This window comes from Pieris rapae, chromosome 10 (genome assembly GCF_905147795.1).
Source record: "Pieris rapae chromosome 10, ilPieRapa1.1, whole genome shotgun sequence".
In the NCBI taxonomy this organism is placed as follows: domain Eukaryota; kingdom Metazoa; phylum Arthropoda; class Insecta; order Lepidoptera; family Pieridae; genus Pieris; species Pieris rapae.
The window spans coordinates 4,720,741-4,734,518 of record NC_059518.1 but is presented as its reverse complement, the minus strand read 5'-3'; the positions used below and the strand labels follow the sequence as shown (position 1 = coordinate 4,734,518).

The 13,778-nt window shown below is 31.9% G+C and overlaps 1 protein-coding gene across 1 annotated transcript in view; it reads left to right on the top strand.

Annotated features, from left to right (window-relative positions):
* LOC110991278 (zinc finger protein Gfi-1b) overlaps positions 1 to 13,778 on the top strand; it is a 46,591-nt gene continuing 32,813 nt past the window's right edge. The window contains exon 1 of the mRNA XM_045629832.1: positions 1 to 203. Within this exon, the coding sequence (XP_045485788.1) occupies positions 80 to 203 (124 nt within the window). The 5' untranslated portion in view covers positions 1 to 79. The remainder of the gene's footprint in view (positions 204 to 13,778) is intronic.

Here is a 13,778-nt window from a genome sequence, read left to right as displayed (position 1 = left end):
AACTTTAATACATACTCGCGGTCCGCGCGCGTCGCACGTACGTTAGTAACATTGTGTCGGTTATGTTTTGACGTTTAATATGGAAGTAAGTGCTATGATACCGATGCCTTTGGACTTTTCTATGGTGCGAAACGGATCGCCGCTAAGGGATGAATCGCCGAAGCCAATCTCGAACAGCGCTTTCAGAGTTGTCACCCCGAAAGGTAAGCTTTTATCTCGAAGAAGTAAATAGGGATGATTTACAAACGAATAATTCTGTTCACCCAAATTTTAAATGTGGTTTTCACGATATGATTCATTTGACATATGACAGTATATTTTATTATATCCTAATACTAACTACCTAAGTGCCTAATTGATAAGGCATACTAAAAGTCCGTTTTTATAAATTAAAACGGTCTTTTTCAGGCCTTAAAGCAAAACTTAGCTCGATTTTATCCGCTTTAACGTACTAACAAACAAAATCTTTTATATATGGGTACCTTTTAGTATTAAGTAGTTTTTTGTCGTGTATCCCCTTCTTGTAGACTATTTTAATCTATTTAAGTTTAAAGTATGAATAAAACATCTAAATCTACATATCGGGAAGCTGTACCACTTTTCTTACTAAATTCTTCATCCATAAATAAACTAGGTACAATTGTTAATTTCTTAAAAAAGGAATATTCTATATATTGTATTATTGAGGCTTTTAAACGGTTGTCGGTTTGAACAACAACCAATAAGGAAGTTGCAAAAGCTCTGCTGAAAATCAGCGCAGTTCTGCGGTCAGGAAGCGGTATGTGCGGCTACATACAACTTAAACTTTGTAATTCTAGATCTATTTTGTTTTATTTACGAGAACCACGTCCATACACGATTAATATACACTATAATAAATTATGTTATTATTTATTTCGCTTTATAAAATTGTTCAGCGCTGAAAATGAAGACGGTGCCCATGTTGAATTTCCTTGTACGTATATAACAGCAATATTCGAATAAAGTCTATGAGGGTCGATTGAATATAGAAATAAAGCTTCGAAAATTAAATAATCAAAAACGGATTTTTTGTCTGAGTTAAAGTTAGTTGTTAGTTAGAGTTAAAGATTATACCTAAGTAATTTATCTATAGACGTACTATAAACATTTTTTATTAAGACCAAACTAATATATATTTTTTAATCATAGGTAAAGGTGCCTAATTAATAAACTTATAAACTACAGATAAAATAATGTAAGCGATATTTTGACTGAAATAAAAACTAAAACTTAACTTTTCATTGATACTCAAAAACCTTTAGTTCCCAAATTATCTTCGAATAGTGAAAAAATGTCAAAAAGAATGCCATTCTGATTGGTCAAAGTACGGTGTGTTCAAAGGAAAATGGTGAAATTTTAATTTTCAATTTCCCCGATGAGAGGGTGTTGCTTTTTTATCGCGCCTCTGAAGACTTTGAACATGTAATCAACTTTAATTGAAGTTCGCTACGGCTAAGCTTCTTGTTTTGTATGACAAAAGATTTTACGTGGACTTAAAGCGTATAGTTATGATGATTGTTATGAAATGAAGAACGAACCTGTCGATTAGTTCCAGAACATGGCTGCTTTAACTACCACCACGAAGTCAAACCGCAAAATTTAAAAGACACCTACGATGATAAGATATTCCGGTCATCCTTATTTATTTATTTCGATATTTAATTAAATTTTATTGTATTATACATTTTTACTGTCTGTACTTTATTAGCTAACGTCCACAGTAGGATTAAAGGTTTTTAAGAACTTATATTTTAATTGTACAATACCTTACCTTTTAAGACTATAATGTAGAAAAAATAATGAAAATTATACGAAGTGCAATAATATTTTTATCTCTGAACCTCTGAAATTTTTGGTCAATTTGTGAAAGCATTACGACGTTGCCTTCTTTTTATCTTTTTTAAAAATCAAGAGGATATTAACTAAAAATACTGGGCCATGGCACATAAATTTATGATTATCAATATAAATATTTTGTAATAGCTAAAATGTTTTCAAGATTAATGATGCAAGCAACCCTCTAGTGAAACGGTGATCCGTATTACCCCTCAATATCAATTGATTTCTATTGTTCAACATATGTAACAGTTTGTGGAATCTAACGAATAAAATACCAACAAATTGAAGGAATTAAATAATTATTTCATAGCTTTATTACTCCTTTCATACCCTACTGAGAAAGAAAACAACTATATCTTTGTGTAGACTGAAAAAGTATCTGTATTGATACTAATATCTTAATAATGGATTGAGAAGAAGAAACTTTTTAGATTAAATGAAATTTGCATATAATATGAAATTTTATGTAGATATTATCAATTCTAGCCGTGACCAATATTATTTTTAATAGCATAGCGTGCGTAAAGTTTCGTATTAAAAAAAACAATACAAGTGTACTTAAGAACAAATTGTTCCGCTAAAGAATATTTTATTTTGATCAAATATATAATAATTATACCCTTAATTGATAAGATCGTAAATAACACAGTGACTGCGGGAAAGTTTCATAATACATAATTGAAATTGATAAATAATCTGCCATTGTATAATATAAGTAATGTTGGTTTTTTAAAGAAGTTTCTTTAAAAAAATATTTACATTTATTAGGAGGTTTCAAATCAATAGTTTCATAATTCGTTCAATGTTTTGCACGATTGTATAATTGTATATTAATAGAAATCCTCATGTCCATTGAATACAAAATGCAATAATGAAATCAGATACAATTAATATTATATAAGAGTGTAATCGGGGATTGCTAATAATTTCTGTACGAGACATCTGATCCCGTTCATAATCGGATTTGGCTGATCGAACACCGGTTTATTGAGTTTGTACGTTATTTCTCGTTGTGCCACTGTATACATTGATTTTTAATGGGATTGCTTACATAGTAGACCAGGGTCGATAATTTTTAAAACCAAAAAAAAATATAGGAGGATGAAACCCATTAGAAAAGGAGGGGAATATTTTAAAAATGAATGGAAAAATAACTTACGAGCGATCTGAGGTCGGGAAAGGGATGGGGGTGAGGGAGGAAGGGTAAACAACAGTTTTTCTCGATTTCCGGCAAAACTAAAAGTCTTATCGAAAAAAGTCAAATGGCAAAGGTGTAGGTAATAAAAAGATCTAAAACTTTTGTATTTACACTTTTTTCACATAACATACATAGAGAGTAGTTGCTTTCAAATTATTTTTTAGTGCAGTGAACCCTTTATGTATAAATATCTGAGCAAACAGTGACGGTCTTCATAGCCTTCATGCCTAAGCATCTAGTGCCTGTAATTTCACAAAAAAAAATACTTTTTACAATTAATATTTAAACATATCTTTATCTTTAAGACATTCGTTTCCACAAATCTTATTTAATAATAATTTTAGTTTACGCACAACACAGTTTGACAACTTGAGTCTGCGTCCTGCAATTTAGGATACAATTTGACGCGTGACCGAAAAATGTGACGCGTAGGGCGTAACCGAAAAATGTGACGTTATTTTTTGCCAACGCCGACAAAGAAGTTTTATTGTAATATATATAGTGAATGTATAATACAATGTATTCCTAAACGGCGTCTTATCCTCTGAGGCTCGATGCCTTTCATGGTTTCCAAATAGCAGTAATAGTATATTTTATACAATGATAGGGTCATTTTAGGTCTTTAGGTCTGAGCCTCAGATTTTTGTTCTGTGATCTAATAGTTAAGTAGGTTATCAACGTTCTGTGTCTGACACACACGATTTTCCGTCAACGAACCAATGTTTCATGCACATGATGATGAGTGGTTGAAACATTTAGGCCAATTTTTCTGTACAGAGTATTTTACCTAATAATGTATTGACCTCTGATTTGCCTGTCGTCATCCATCATCAGGAATGGAAATCCAATTTGTTCACATTCAGCTCTGCGCGCGGCACCCCTAAATGAATTACCGCGCACGCGTCTCCAATTCCACGATGATTTAGTTTTATCCTAAAAGTGCTTTGAAATCTGTTATTTCTATCACTACCAGACATTTTATTTCCTTCCACTTTTCCTTGATTTGTTGAACTAAACAGTGTTAAAGGCGAAACATACTTCATAAAAGCAGAGCAGTGATAGCCTAGTGGCTTCAGCGTGCGACTCTCATCCCTGAGCTCGTAGGTTCGATCCCCGGCTGTGCATCAATGGACTTTCATTCTATATGCGCATTTAACATTTGCTCGAACGGTGAAGGAAAACATTTTGAGGAAACCGACATGTCTTAGACCAAAAAAGTCGACGACGTGTGTCAGGCACTGGAGGCTGATCACCTGCTTGTCTATTAGATTTTAAAATGATCATGAAACATTCAAAAATCTGAGGCCAAGATTTGAAGAGTTTTTAGCGCCACTGATTTATTTTATTTTTATATATGTCAAGCATTTACTTACGTAGCTGAGTTACACCGTTAGTTATATATAATGAGTGTAATATGGAATACCTAATAATAATTAAAATAATATAGACTATTATAATAATATGTGCTATTGATTATTTAGACTTATAATATGAAAGTGTCAGAAAAAACCGAATAAGGTGATTTTAAAGTGCCTTTATTACCGTAGCTAGTTGAGGTACTTAAGGAAGGTATAAGGTAGGTATAAGGTAAGAAGGTACATAAGGCGTAAAAACCGTGATTTCTTACAGAATAATGTCTAATAAATATATAATAGATATACAGCTTTCAGTCCGGCTGTATCTGCTATAATGTTGCGCGCACATGTTGTTCCGCGACAAAACGACGACATTAAAATCGCACGGCCTTGGCAACATCCTACATCCGCTTCTCACAGCTCAATCTTCGCGTAAATGGCTATCATTTGTTGATATTAAATCCTTTTTAATTAATTACTATACGAAGTACATTACGTTAACTGCCAATTGCGGAGAGTAATGTTGATACCTACTTCATAAGTTAAGAATTGTGTAATTAACGAATAAAACCTTTTCCTAAGGCTAATGATTTTTCTTCTACAAAAACTTCTTTGTGGTTCAGGCTAAGGTGGCCTTTTAAGAAGATTTAGGGTGATTGAAACTGTTTGTGGAGTGTAAACTAGGGCTAAAATAAAGCAACAGGGGATTAAAATTTACTAAAAGTTGAAATTGAAAGAAATAATGTAAAACTATAGTGAGAATTAAAAATGATTAGATAAAATTCATTATAGTTCACCAGTATTAACAATAACATATGTATCGCTATAATTTAAAATCTAAATACATTTTAGAGACCTCAATTATAATGGAATATAGGAAACATATAATCAATTATAATAATATTAATTTAATGGTAAAGAACAAGGTAACATGCATGTCTTGTGAAAGCTAACCAAAAATCCGTTTGAAAATGAACTTGCGGACAGCGTTCAAAGGTCCCATTAATAAATAATTTGGCTAAATCGGCTTCTGTGAAGGGATTTGGCCACGTGCGGGCCATTAATGTAATGAGCCCTGGAATCTTTTCTCGCGTCGTAATTATCTAAGTGTGGGATGTAAATCAAGGGATTTATGGCACATTTTAAATGCCATTGAAAAGGTTCTTCCAATCCGTATGAAATTTTAATTAGAATATGTGTGTGTTCAGTGTAGTATAGATAGTTCAGTAGGGCGATTCTCTTAATTGACGCGCTGATAGTATCTTGCGTCGTTGGAATGAAGATTCACGTGTAGGTATATCTTAAAAGAGACTATTCGAGAGAGTATTCTATTAATTAAAGATTCACTATCAAATAATAAATAATGCAAATCTATTTAAAAACAAGTGATACGATATTTAACGTATTAAAATAAATAAAAACATACTTCTACGCGATACTTACTTTTATATAATATTATTTAAAATAATGCCAACATCTCAAGAGTTGTGGTGCTATTAGAATAAGATTGGGGATTTCGTAAGTATAATACGTTCGTGACATACATAATATAAAGGTAGTCTTATTTTGTTCTATGCATGGCGAAGCTCGAAGCTTAAATTTATGACTCATTCCGCAATGACTAGTATGACCCGCGATCTTAAATCTTAACCCTATTAGAATCTTCCTGTTCAAATTGGGTTGAGAAATGAGCGGCTAGATCAGACGTCGGCTGCCTCTGACCAATCAGGGGCTTGACTGATGGACATCATTGGATGTCCTAGTGATTTAGGTACTTGATCGATTTGCATTTATGTGCTGTTATGAAAACAGTGCAAATACTTCTCAGGACCTAATAATAACGTCATTTTCAAGTCATCGACATTGACATTATTTTTTGAAAGGCCGATCATACGCAATTTATGTCTGTTTTGGTAATGTTTATTTATAAGCAAGAAGGTTTAGTACTTGCAAAACATTCATGGTTCTCTATGTTATCCTTCACATTATATGAATATTAATTGCAATGAAAACCTTAAGTGCACGGACGGGATTCAAACGCACGTACTCCGCGTCTGACCATGATCACTACTCGACCATGGTAAAGAGAATACTATTTTTATAGAACAGGAGATAGACGGGCAGGAGGCTCACCTGATCTTAAGTGATAACACCATGGACACTCAATGCTAGAAGGATCGCGAGTGCGTTGCCTTTTAAGAACTAGGAACTTACTTTACTACTTGTATATATTTAATTTCTTATACCAATCATATGTTGATCACATTAAGACGTGTTAATTAAAACGTAGTCATAAAACGTAATATTTAAAGACAAAACATAGATTAGTAACGACTTTGCCCTCAATCCCGAGTCTCCCACGGGATTTGGTTACAGGGAGATTTTATTATTCGGCTTATATTTCTGGTATTTGATGGTCAAGGCTATTTAGTATATAAACAATGATATAACAGCATTATGATCATTTATTATACATTTAATTATCTATATATATAAATATATCATGAATAATCCAGCGAAAATTTTTTATTGTTTTGATTAAAAATTGTTACGTGTTTTTCAGATCTATAAAATCGATTTTGTAGGTACTTATAGCTTAGAAATACATATTTTCTTTAGTAAATTTATATTGCGAATTTTAGGGAAATTTTGATGTAATCTATGTATATATAATTTAAAAATACCTCCAAATTAATAGATAATTAAAAAATAAGTATTAATAGCTAGTACATATTATTGTTTTCCTTCAAAGGCAAGAAGACCAATAGGCTGTTAGGAATACAGCCGAAAGTGACAGCAAGGAACATTATGAAAACATATCTTTAAATTATTGTTAAACTAAATTAGGATAAAACTGTTTTAATTTATATATTTAGAAATCGATCCTATAAAATTTCTTTAAGGATATTTCTACTATACCGGTTTGTATGTTTGGTCCTTGATACACTTTAAATCGAGAAGTTCTTCTCTCGTACCTTCGACAACTAAACCACAATACCATGATGGCTTAGTAAAAATACTCAATTGCGTTCAATTGAGATTCTGCCCTGTGAAAACATTCAATCTCGCACAATTAACACCTCTTAACCCGTTCCGCTGTTCGCACGACAATCATCTACTGCGCCTAATTAGGTTGCGTCTTCACTAACTACCAGAGATGCTCTTGCCATTGCGGCGGATGTAAAAGATAAATAATATCAACACCTCAGCATTCACCGGAACACCAACAACTTACAACACAACAGTTGGATCTCAAGTTCCAAGTTAATGTCGATTATATTGTAAGAGTAATGAAACTCGTAGTAGTTTAGAAGACGTCAGTCAAATCTCGGATTCAATTCCCAGTGAAACTCTGAATAATTTGCACGTTACTTAGACTCATATGTGTCGTATCAAAGCATTAAAAGTTCAATATTATTAAGATATATTTGTGTACTCCAATCGGGACGTCCTTATCAAGCCAAAAACAGTCTGAGTCAGTCTCAACACAACCAAAATCGTTACGTGACCTTATCCCAATTCTTCCAAAGCGTTCACACAGCATCTATGAATGAACTACGATTTAATTAAACTAGATGTTAGATCAATTAAAGTAGCAGATGACAAACAATGTGAGTAATCATGCGTGGGCGGCGTGATTCCGTGGGAATCGGCCTAGATAGGAGTTTATTAGACGTGGGCTAGACTCTGGTTTCGCTCACAAAATCATTCTTTTGGTGAATCACTAATATAAGAGATTTCTTAAATTTTTACAACGGCATTAATATTATCAATGCATTTGACAATATTATATATAATATATGTATCAAATACCTGCTGGTTATGCAACGCCTAGTTTCTATAATATATTATATTAAATAAGAAGATACTATTTATTGTTTCATTTTATTAAAACAATATAACGTATATAGAATGTTAAGAAAACATTTAAATTATGTAATTATATAATTATTTAAAATAAGGTTTTAACTTAGATAAAAACATTACTTCGGTTGAATGTGATTAACATATACATATATTTTATAGCATATGATGCATTTTGTTATTTCTTTTTTGATTATGACAAAACATTTCTTCTCTTATATCCCCTAGATTTATCAATACATTATTTCCAATGTTGTTCTTACATTTTCTTTGTGTGTACGCATTTTGCCTTTAATTAGCTATGTAACATGTACAATCCACGGCTTTTACCACAACATACGTAATAACGAACATAATAAAAAGTATATGAAATATTGACCAAATTGACGAAAAACTCAAAACACAATATTGATTATATTATCAAAATTGGTCATAGAGACCGTTGCTATCCGAGACGTATTGCTAATTAGACAGAATCGTCAACTTCCTCTATTAGCGTTCACAGAAAAGATTACGCGATATTAATTAAAAACATTGTTATGTTTGATATAATTCACATCAGGAAGAGGTGACCCGGCCTGAACCCTAGAATTCCACAAAGACTTTTGTATTAAATAAAGAAGTATTCAGAATTATGTAGACTGCATGTCACCAAGATAACGGTGCTCGGGCGATTTTGACCCGTATGTATAATGAGCTAGTAATTAGAAATGTTTGTACGTGTCTTTATATGAAATTCTTGGAAGAGATAAGTTGGCAATTGTTATAATATGAATGAGAGCTTTTAAAATATCGATACAGTGAGCTCATATCGAACTCACACATTTAAAAAATGTATTTATAAGTAACAATACAGAATTTAGGTTGCATTACGAGAATTGATAAAATCGTAAGTTAACTTTTGTGAGTTTTTTGTGTGTTTTGGGTCTACGGCTGGTTTCCTTACAATGTTTTCATTCATCAGAGGAGCAAGTGCTAAATTCGTACTAAGAGTTAAAGCCCCTTGATGCACAGCCGAGGTTAGAACCTACGACTTCCCATCAATTGTTAAATGGTGAAATAATACTGTTACCTCATTAAAACATCAAAATTTATACATTGCCTAACCAATGTAACCTGTAAACAGATATTTAAAAATGAAACCTGATTATCATACTTACGATTTTTAAGATTGGAACAAAAATATGCTTTAAAAAAATTAAACATGGTCCAAAACATCTGAAAATATGTAATACAAAACAGTATTTTTAGTAAAACCTTCCAATTTCTTGTAAAAAGTCTAGCATAAAACTGTAACATAGTATAAAATCAATATATATTGAATGCAATAAGTGATCTGCTTCCGTTGAAGTTTAGATTGTGGGTGAGTGGGTCGATTGTGGCCAATAAAGCTCCACTGATCAGCGGCTGACCACCCAGACAGTGTAACATGACACTGCGCAGATTACAGCCATACATAGCCATAGAAATTCAATTATAGTGATGTTAAGTTAATATAAAAAATACGTATTAGAAAAAGAATAAGTAGATTCTATCAGAAATTGTTACCGACGAGTATTTTTTAGGGCCCAGCAGTGCTTGCGATAGTTTTTTAGTTCAGTTCAGTTTTATTTTAATAGTAAATAATATTATTCGAATTATTATTATATATTTTAACGGGGAGGAGTTAAGTGATACCGGCACCACACGGACACTCACATTGCCAGAAGGCTCGCAAGTGCGTTGCCGGTCCTTAAAGTATTGGTTCGCTCTTTTCTTCGACTCTCTTTTCGCTGAATAATGAATTAATATAATCCTAATAATACTTATTAATCCGAAGTTACGCGCCGAGATTACAACCACTTCATGACTCAAAATATTGTATTGTTAGGTATATTCTTATATTGTTTGAGCATTTGTTGAAAAAAATATGTTTTGTAAAAGTAAAATCAAGCTTGCATTTGATTTGAGATTAAATTACCTAATGTAATCTAGTCTTAGTTTAACAATCAATACTATAATCATATAAACCGACTTTCTAACCATGCATTAAATAAGGCAAAAAATTTTCTTACAAAGTATTTAATCAAATAAAAAATTCAACAGCTTATTTTGATTCGCGGATGACCGCATGTGGTCAAATTGGGAGGATAAATCTCATTACCACCACGTGTTAGATAAAACTAAAATAATACTTAAAATATTCCGAATACCCAATTAATTAGGTTAGCCGACGTAAAGTACAGAAATTTAACACAAAATATGCTTTATCTCTACTTCCACGCGTCTTATTAAGACACTATTTTTAATGACATATTTAAACAAGGAAAATTTAATTGTAAACAATAATTCTTCGAGTTTTGACAATATAGTCTTGTAAGATTATAACTGATTCGAACCATAATCATTTTCGATTCAATCAACATTACAGATGGAAAAACAATTTTATAGGACTCAGTTTATTTTGAGTGGTCGAGAAACCATTTGAATCTGCTAAATGCTAGATGGGTGTAGGTAAAAACTCTAAGTAATATGAAATGTAAACACTCCACCTCGCTACATCGTGATACTAATTGCAATAAAGTGAGCAATAATTGAATGATAGCCAGTGGGATCGCTAAACCAGCAGGGCGCCGATCGGCGCCGCCACTATTTATAACCCTCGTTTAGTTTCTATAGTAAACCGCAAAATAATATGAAAAATAATTCAATAGATAACTAGAAATTTATTGTACGTTGTCATAAGTTATTTTATAAAGCTGAAGAGTTTGTTTTTAACGCACGAAACTCAGGAACTACTTAATCGAATGTCATTATTCTTGTTTTGGATTGGACTGGACTTTAGGTTTCAGATTTTGTAGACTATTAGAAATACTGTAGTGAAAAGGTATAACTACCAAGTAAAGTTAAGAATAAGAATCGTAATACAGCGAGAAAATGCTGCCTCCGCCTTCCGGTGTATTCTACCACAGCGACCAAACTTTTTAAATTGGGTTTCATTTTCTATTTATTAACTTTTATATATTATTATTACTTACTGTGTAAGTTAAGAATACTGTAACTACTAAATCTTTATACGTATTATGTAAACAGGAAGAACATAAAAACAGGATTTTTTTAAGAAATTGTTTGATATAATACATACTGTTTTTAAATATAGTAATTATGTGCTTGTGTAGGTCCTAGGTAGATCCACTAGAATATCATAATCGCGTTAATTATTCTAATTATTTATATTAAAAAATATTTTGTTCGAGTTATCCATTTAATTAAACTATTCTAGAACTAATGCGGTTAATATAAATAATTAGTTTTGTTTTAAATTTAATTTATTTTGTGAATACGAAATTTGACCTTGGCAAATGGTGTAACAAACACAAGCGAAAAGCGATTTGGAAATTTATATTTTTATTCAAAATTATTTACAAATTATTTTTGTCATTATATATTATGTATTTATAAATTATAAGGACAGTCTAAGAATACCTCTGAGCTATTGTGGTTAGAGGATGAGTATTCGTATGTGTGTACAGTCATTATTGAAAAAAAACATTAAGTATTAAATTTGAGGTGATAACGGAAAATTGATAAAAACATTTAATGAATGTAGATAATTGTAATCCTTGTAGCAATTATTAGAAAAAAACATTGGCTATCACATACATCTGATAAAATTATTAAAAAATCTCTTTTCTATAATACGATTAGACTTTGTAAATATTATTTTGTTCACTGTTACATCACTCATGGCATTTTCATTCTTATTCTTATAGCATTTTATTGCTTTGTGCAATAAATTTAGCTTATAATTTTTATTTTATTTTTTATTTGCTCAAAGGATATTTTTGATAAAAGGATAGAATAGGATTTATGAGGACAGATCCTTGCAGCTTCCTTACAATCGCAATCCCACAAAGAATTCGCATTTTAATTAAACTACTACATTATCGTAGTAGCGATTTGATTTGGATAAACTAATGTTATGAGATAATAAGCCATTATTTAAGATCTCTCTCGCCGGTAAAAATAGAATTTTCGCAAGGCTTCTTATGCATTTGACATATCTATGTTGATCGCTTTGACGGCATTAATCTTACAAATCCACTAAGATCGATCGAAGGTTAGGTCGATATTCCAATAACTTTTATCTGTTTATAACATCTGACGTGCGCAGTATTACTTTTTCGTTAGTCACATAAATTCTTATTCGGTACTGTCTTTCTATATAGGATGGTGAGGTAACAAAAAATTTGATTCAATCAAATAAAAATATATCTAATCAGTATTTTTAGTATTCTTATATTGGCTAGTGTACCTACCTGGGTTCAGTTCCTGAATCACTAAGGATATTTTCAATAATGTAAAATATTTTCCATTAATATTTCAAAATTGTATAAAATAATTAAATGTTAAATGAATGTAACTGCTGTTGCGTCTAACTACACTCGAAGCGTAAATATGACGATTTAGATCATCGCCACGCTTATAAAATTAAGAAAGCCTGAGTGAGCAAAAAGTACAGGCTTGGCTTGAGGAAAGATGAATTCTGTCTAAGTAAAAATTACCAGCTTACAAAGGTAATACGCTTATCAGCCAAGACTTAGACGTAACTGTAACACAGGAAGCAATATTACAATTGGCGTCGTCGACAAATTACCGCGCCCGCGCCGGACGCCGGTCATTGATTCCTGAACTGCGCTGGCGCCGCTTTCGTTTCCAGCTTTTTTTTATTTATGAATTATGCTCTATTATCTACGACAGATGACTCATATTGAGAATGGAGGTCAATATGATTTCATAAATGAAGTTGTTGCAGTTTGCGTGCAAACACGTGCGTCAAGTTTATGTGTAAATTTCGACGTAGATTGTTTAAATACACATGAAATAGGATGGTAGTGCATTTGATTTTAATCTGCATAAAAATAGTACAGAATAGAATGTACCAGATTATGAAGAGTAGAATAGGGATGCCTACAGGTTCAAATTTAATGACGTGGAATAAGTGATACCTTGATGATCTTATGTTCCAAAATAAACGTATTTTTTATTTTATGAGCAAGCATCTTATATCCTAGGAGAGATAAACACAATATACAAATATAGGGCAAATGTTAATGGACTTAAATATGAAAAAAAATTAAATTTAAATACACAATTATATCTTATTATAAACTTAAGTATTTTATTACTATCACTCTCAGGCATATAAACAGTTAAAAAGACATTAAAATGCTAAGCTATGGCGATTGTAGTGACTGTTTGACTCATACTCACGAAGTATAAACTCATTTAAGACCTCACAAATCCACTTTAAAACCAATCAAAGTTAAATCAATTGAAAAAGCGTATATTCATATTAGCCACGCGCGACGAGCGGGCGCCATCGAATCGCTCTCTTCCTTAGGATGTAGCACAGATTGTCCTTGCTCTTATGGCTCTTATCCTGTTACGAAACCGTCAACTCAACACGATTTATCATTATATTTGGTTAGATGTTGATAATAGTCTCAACTAAAGTAGAT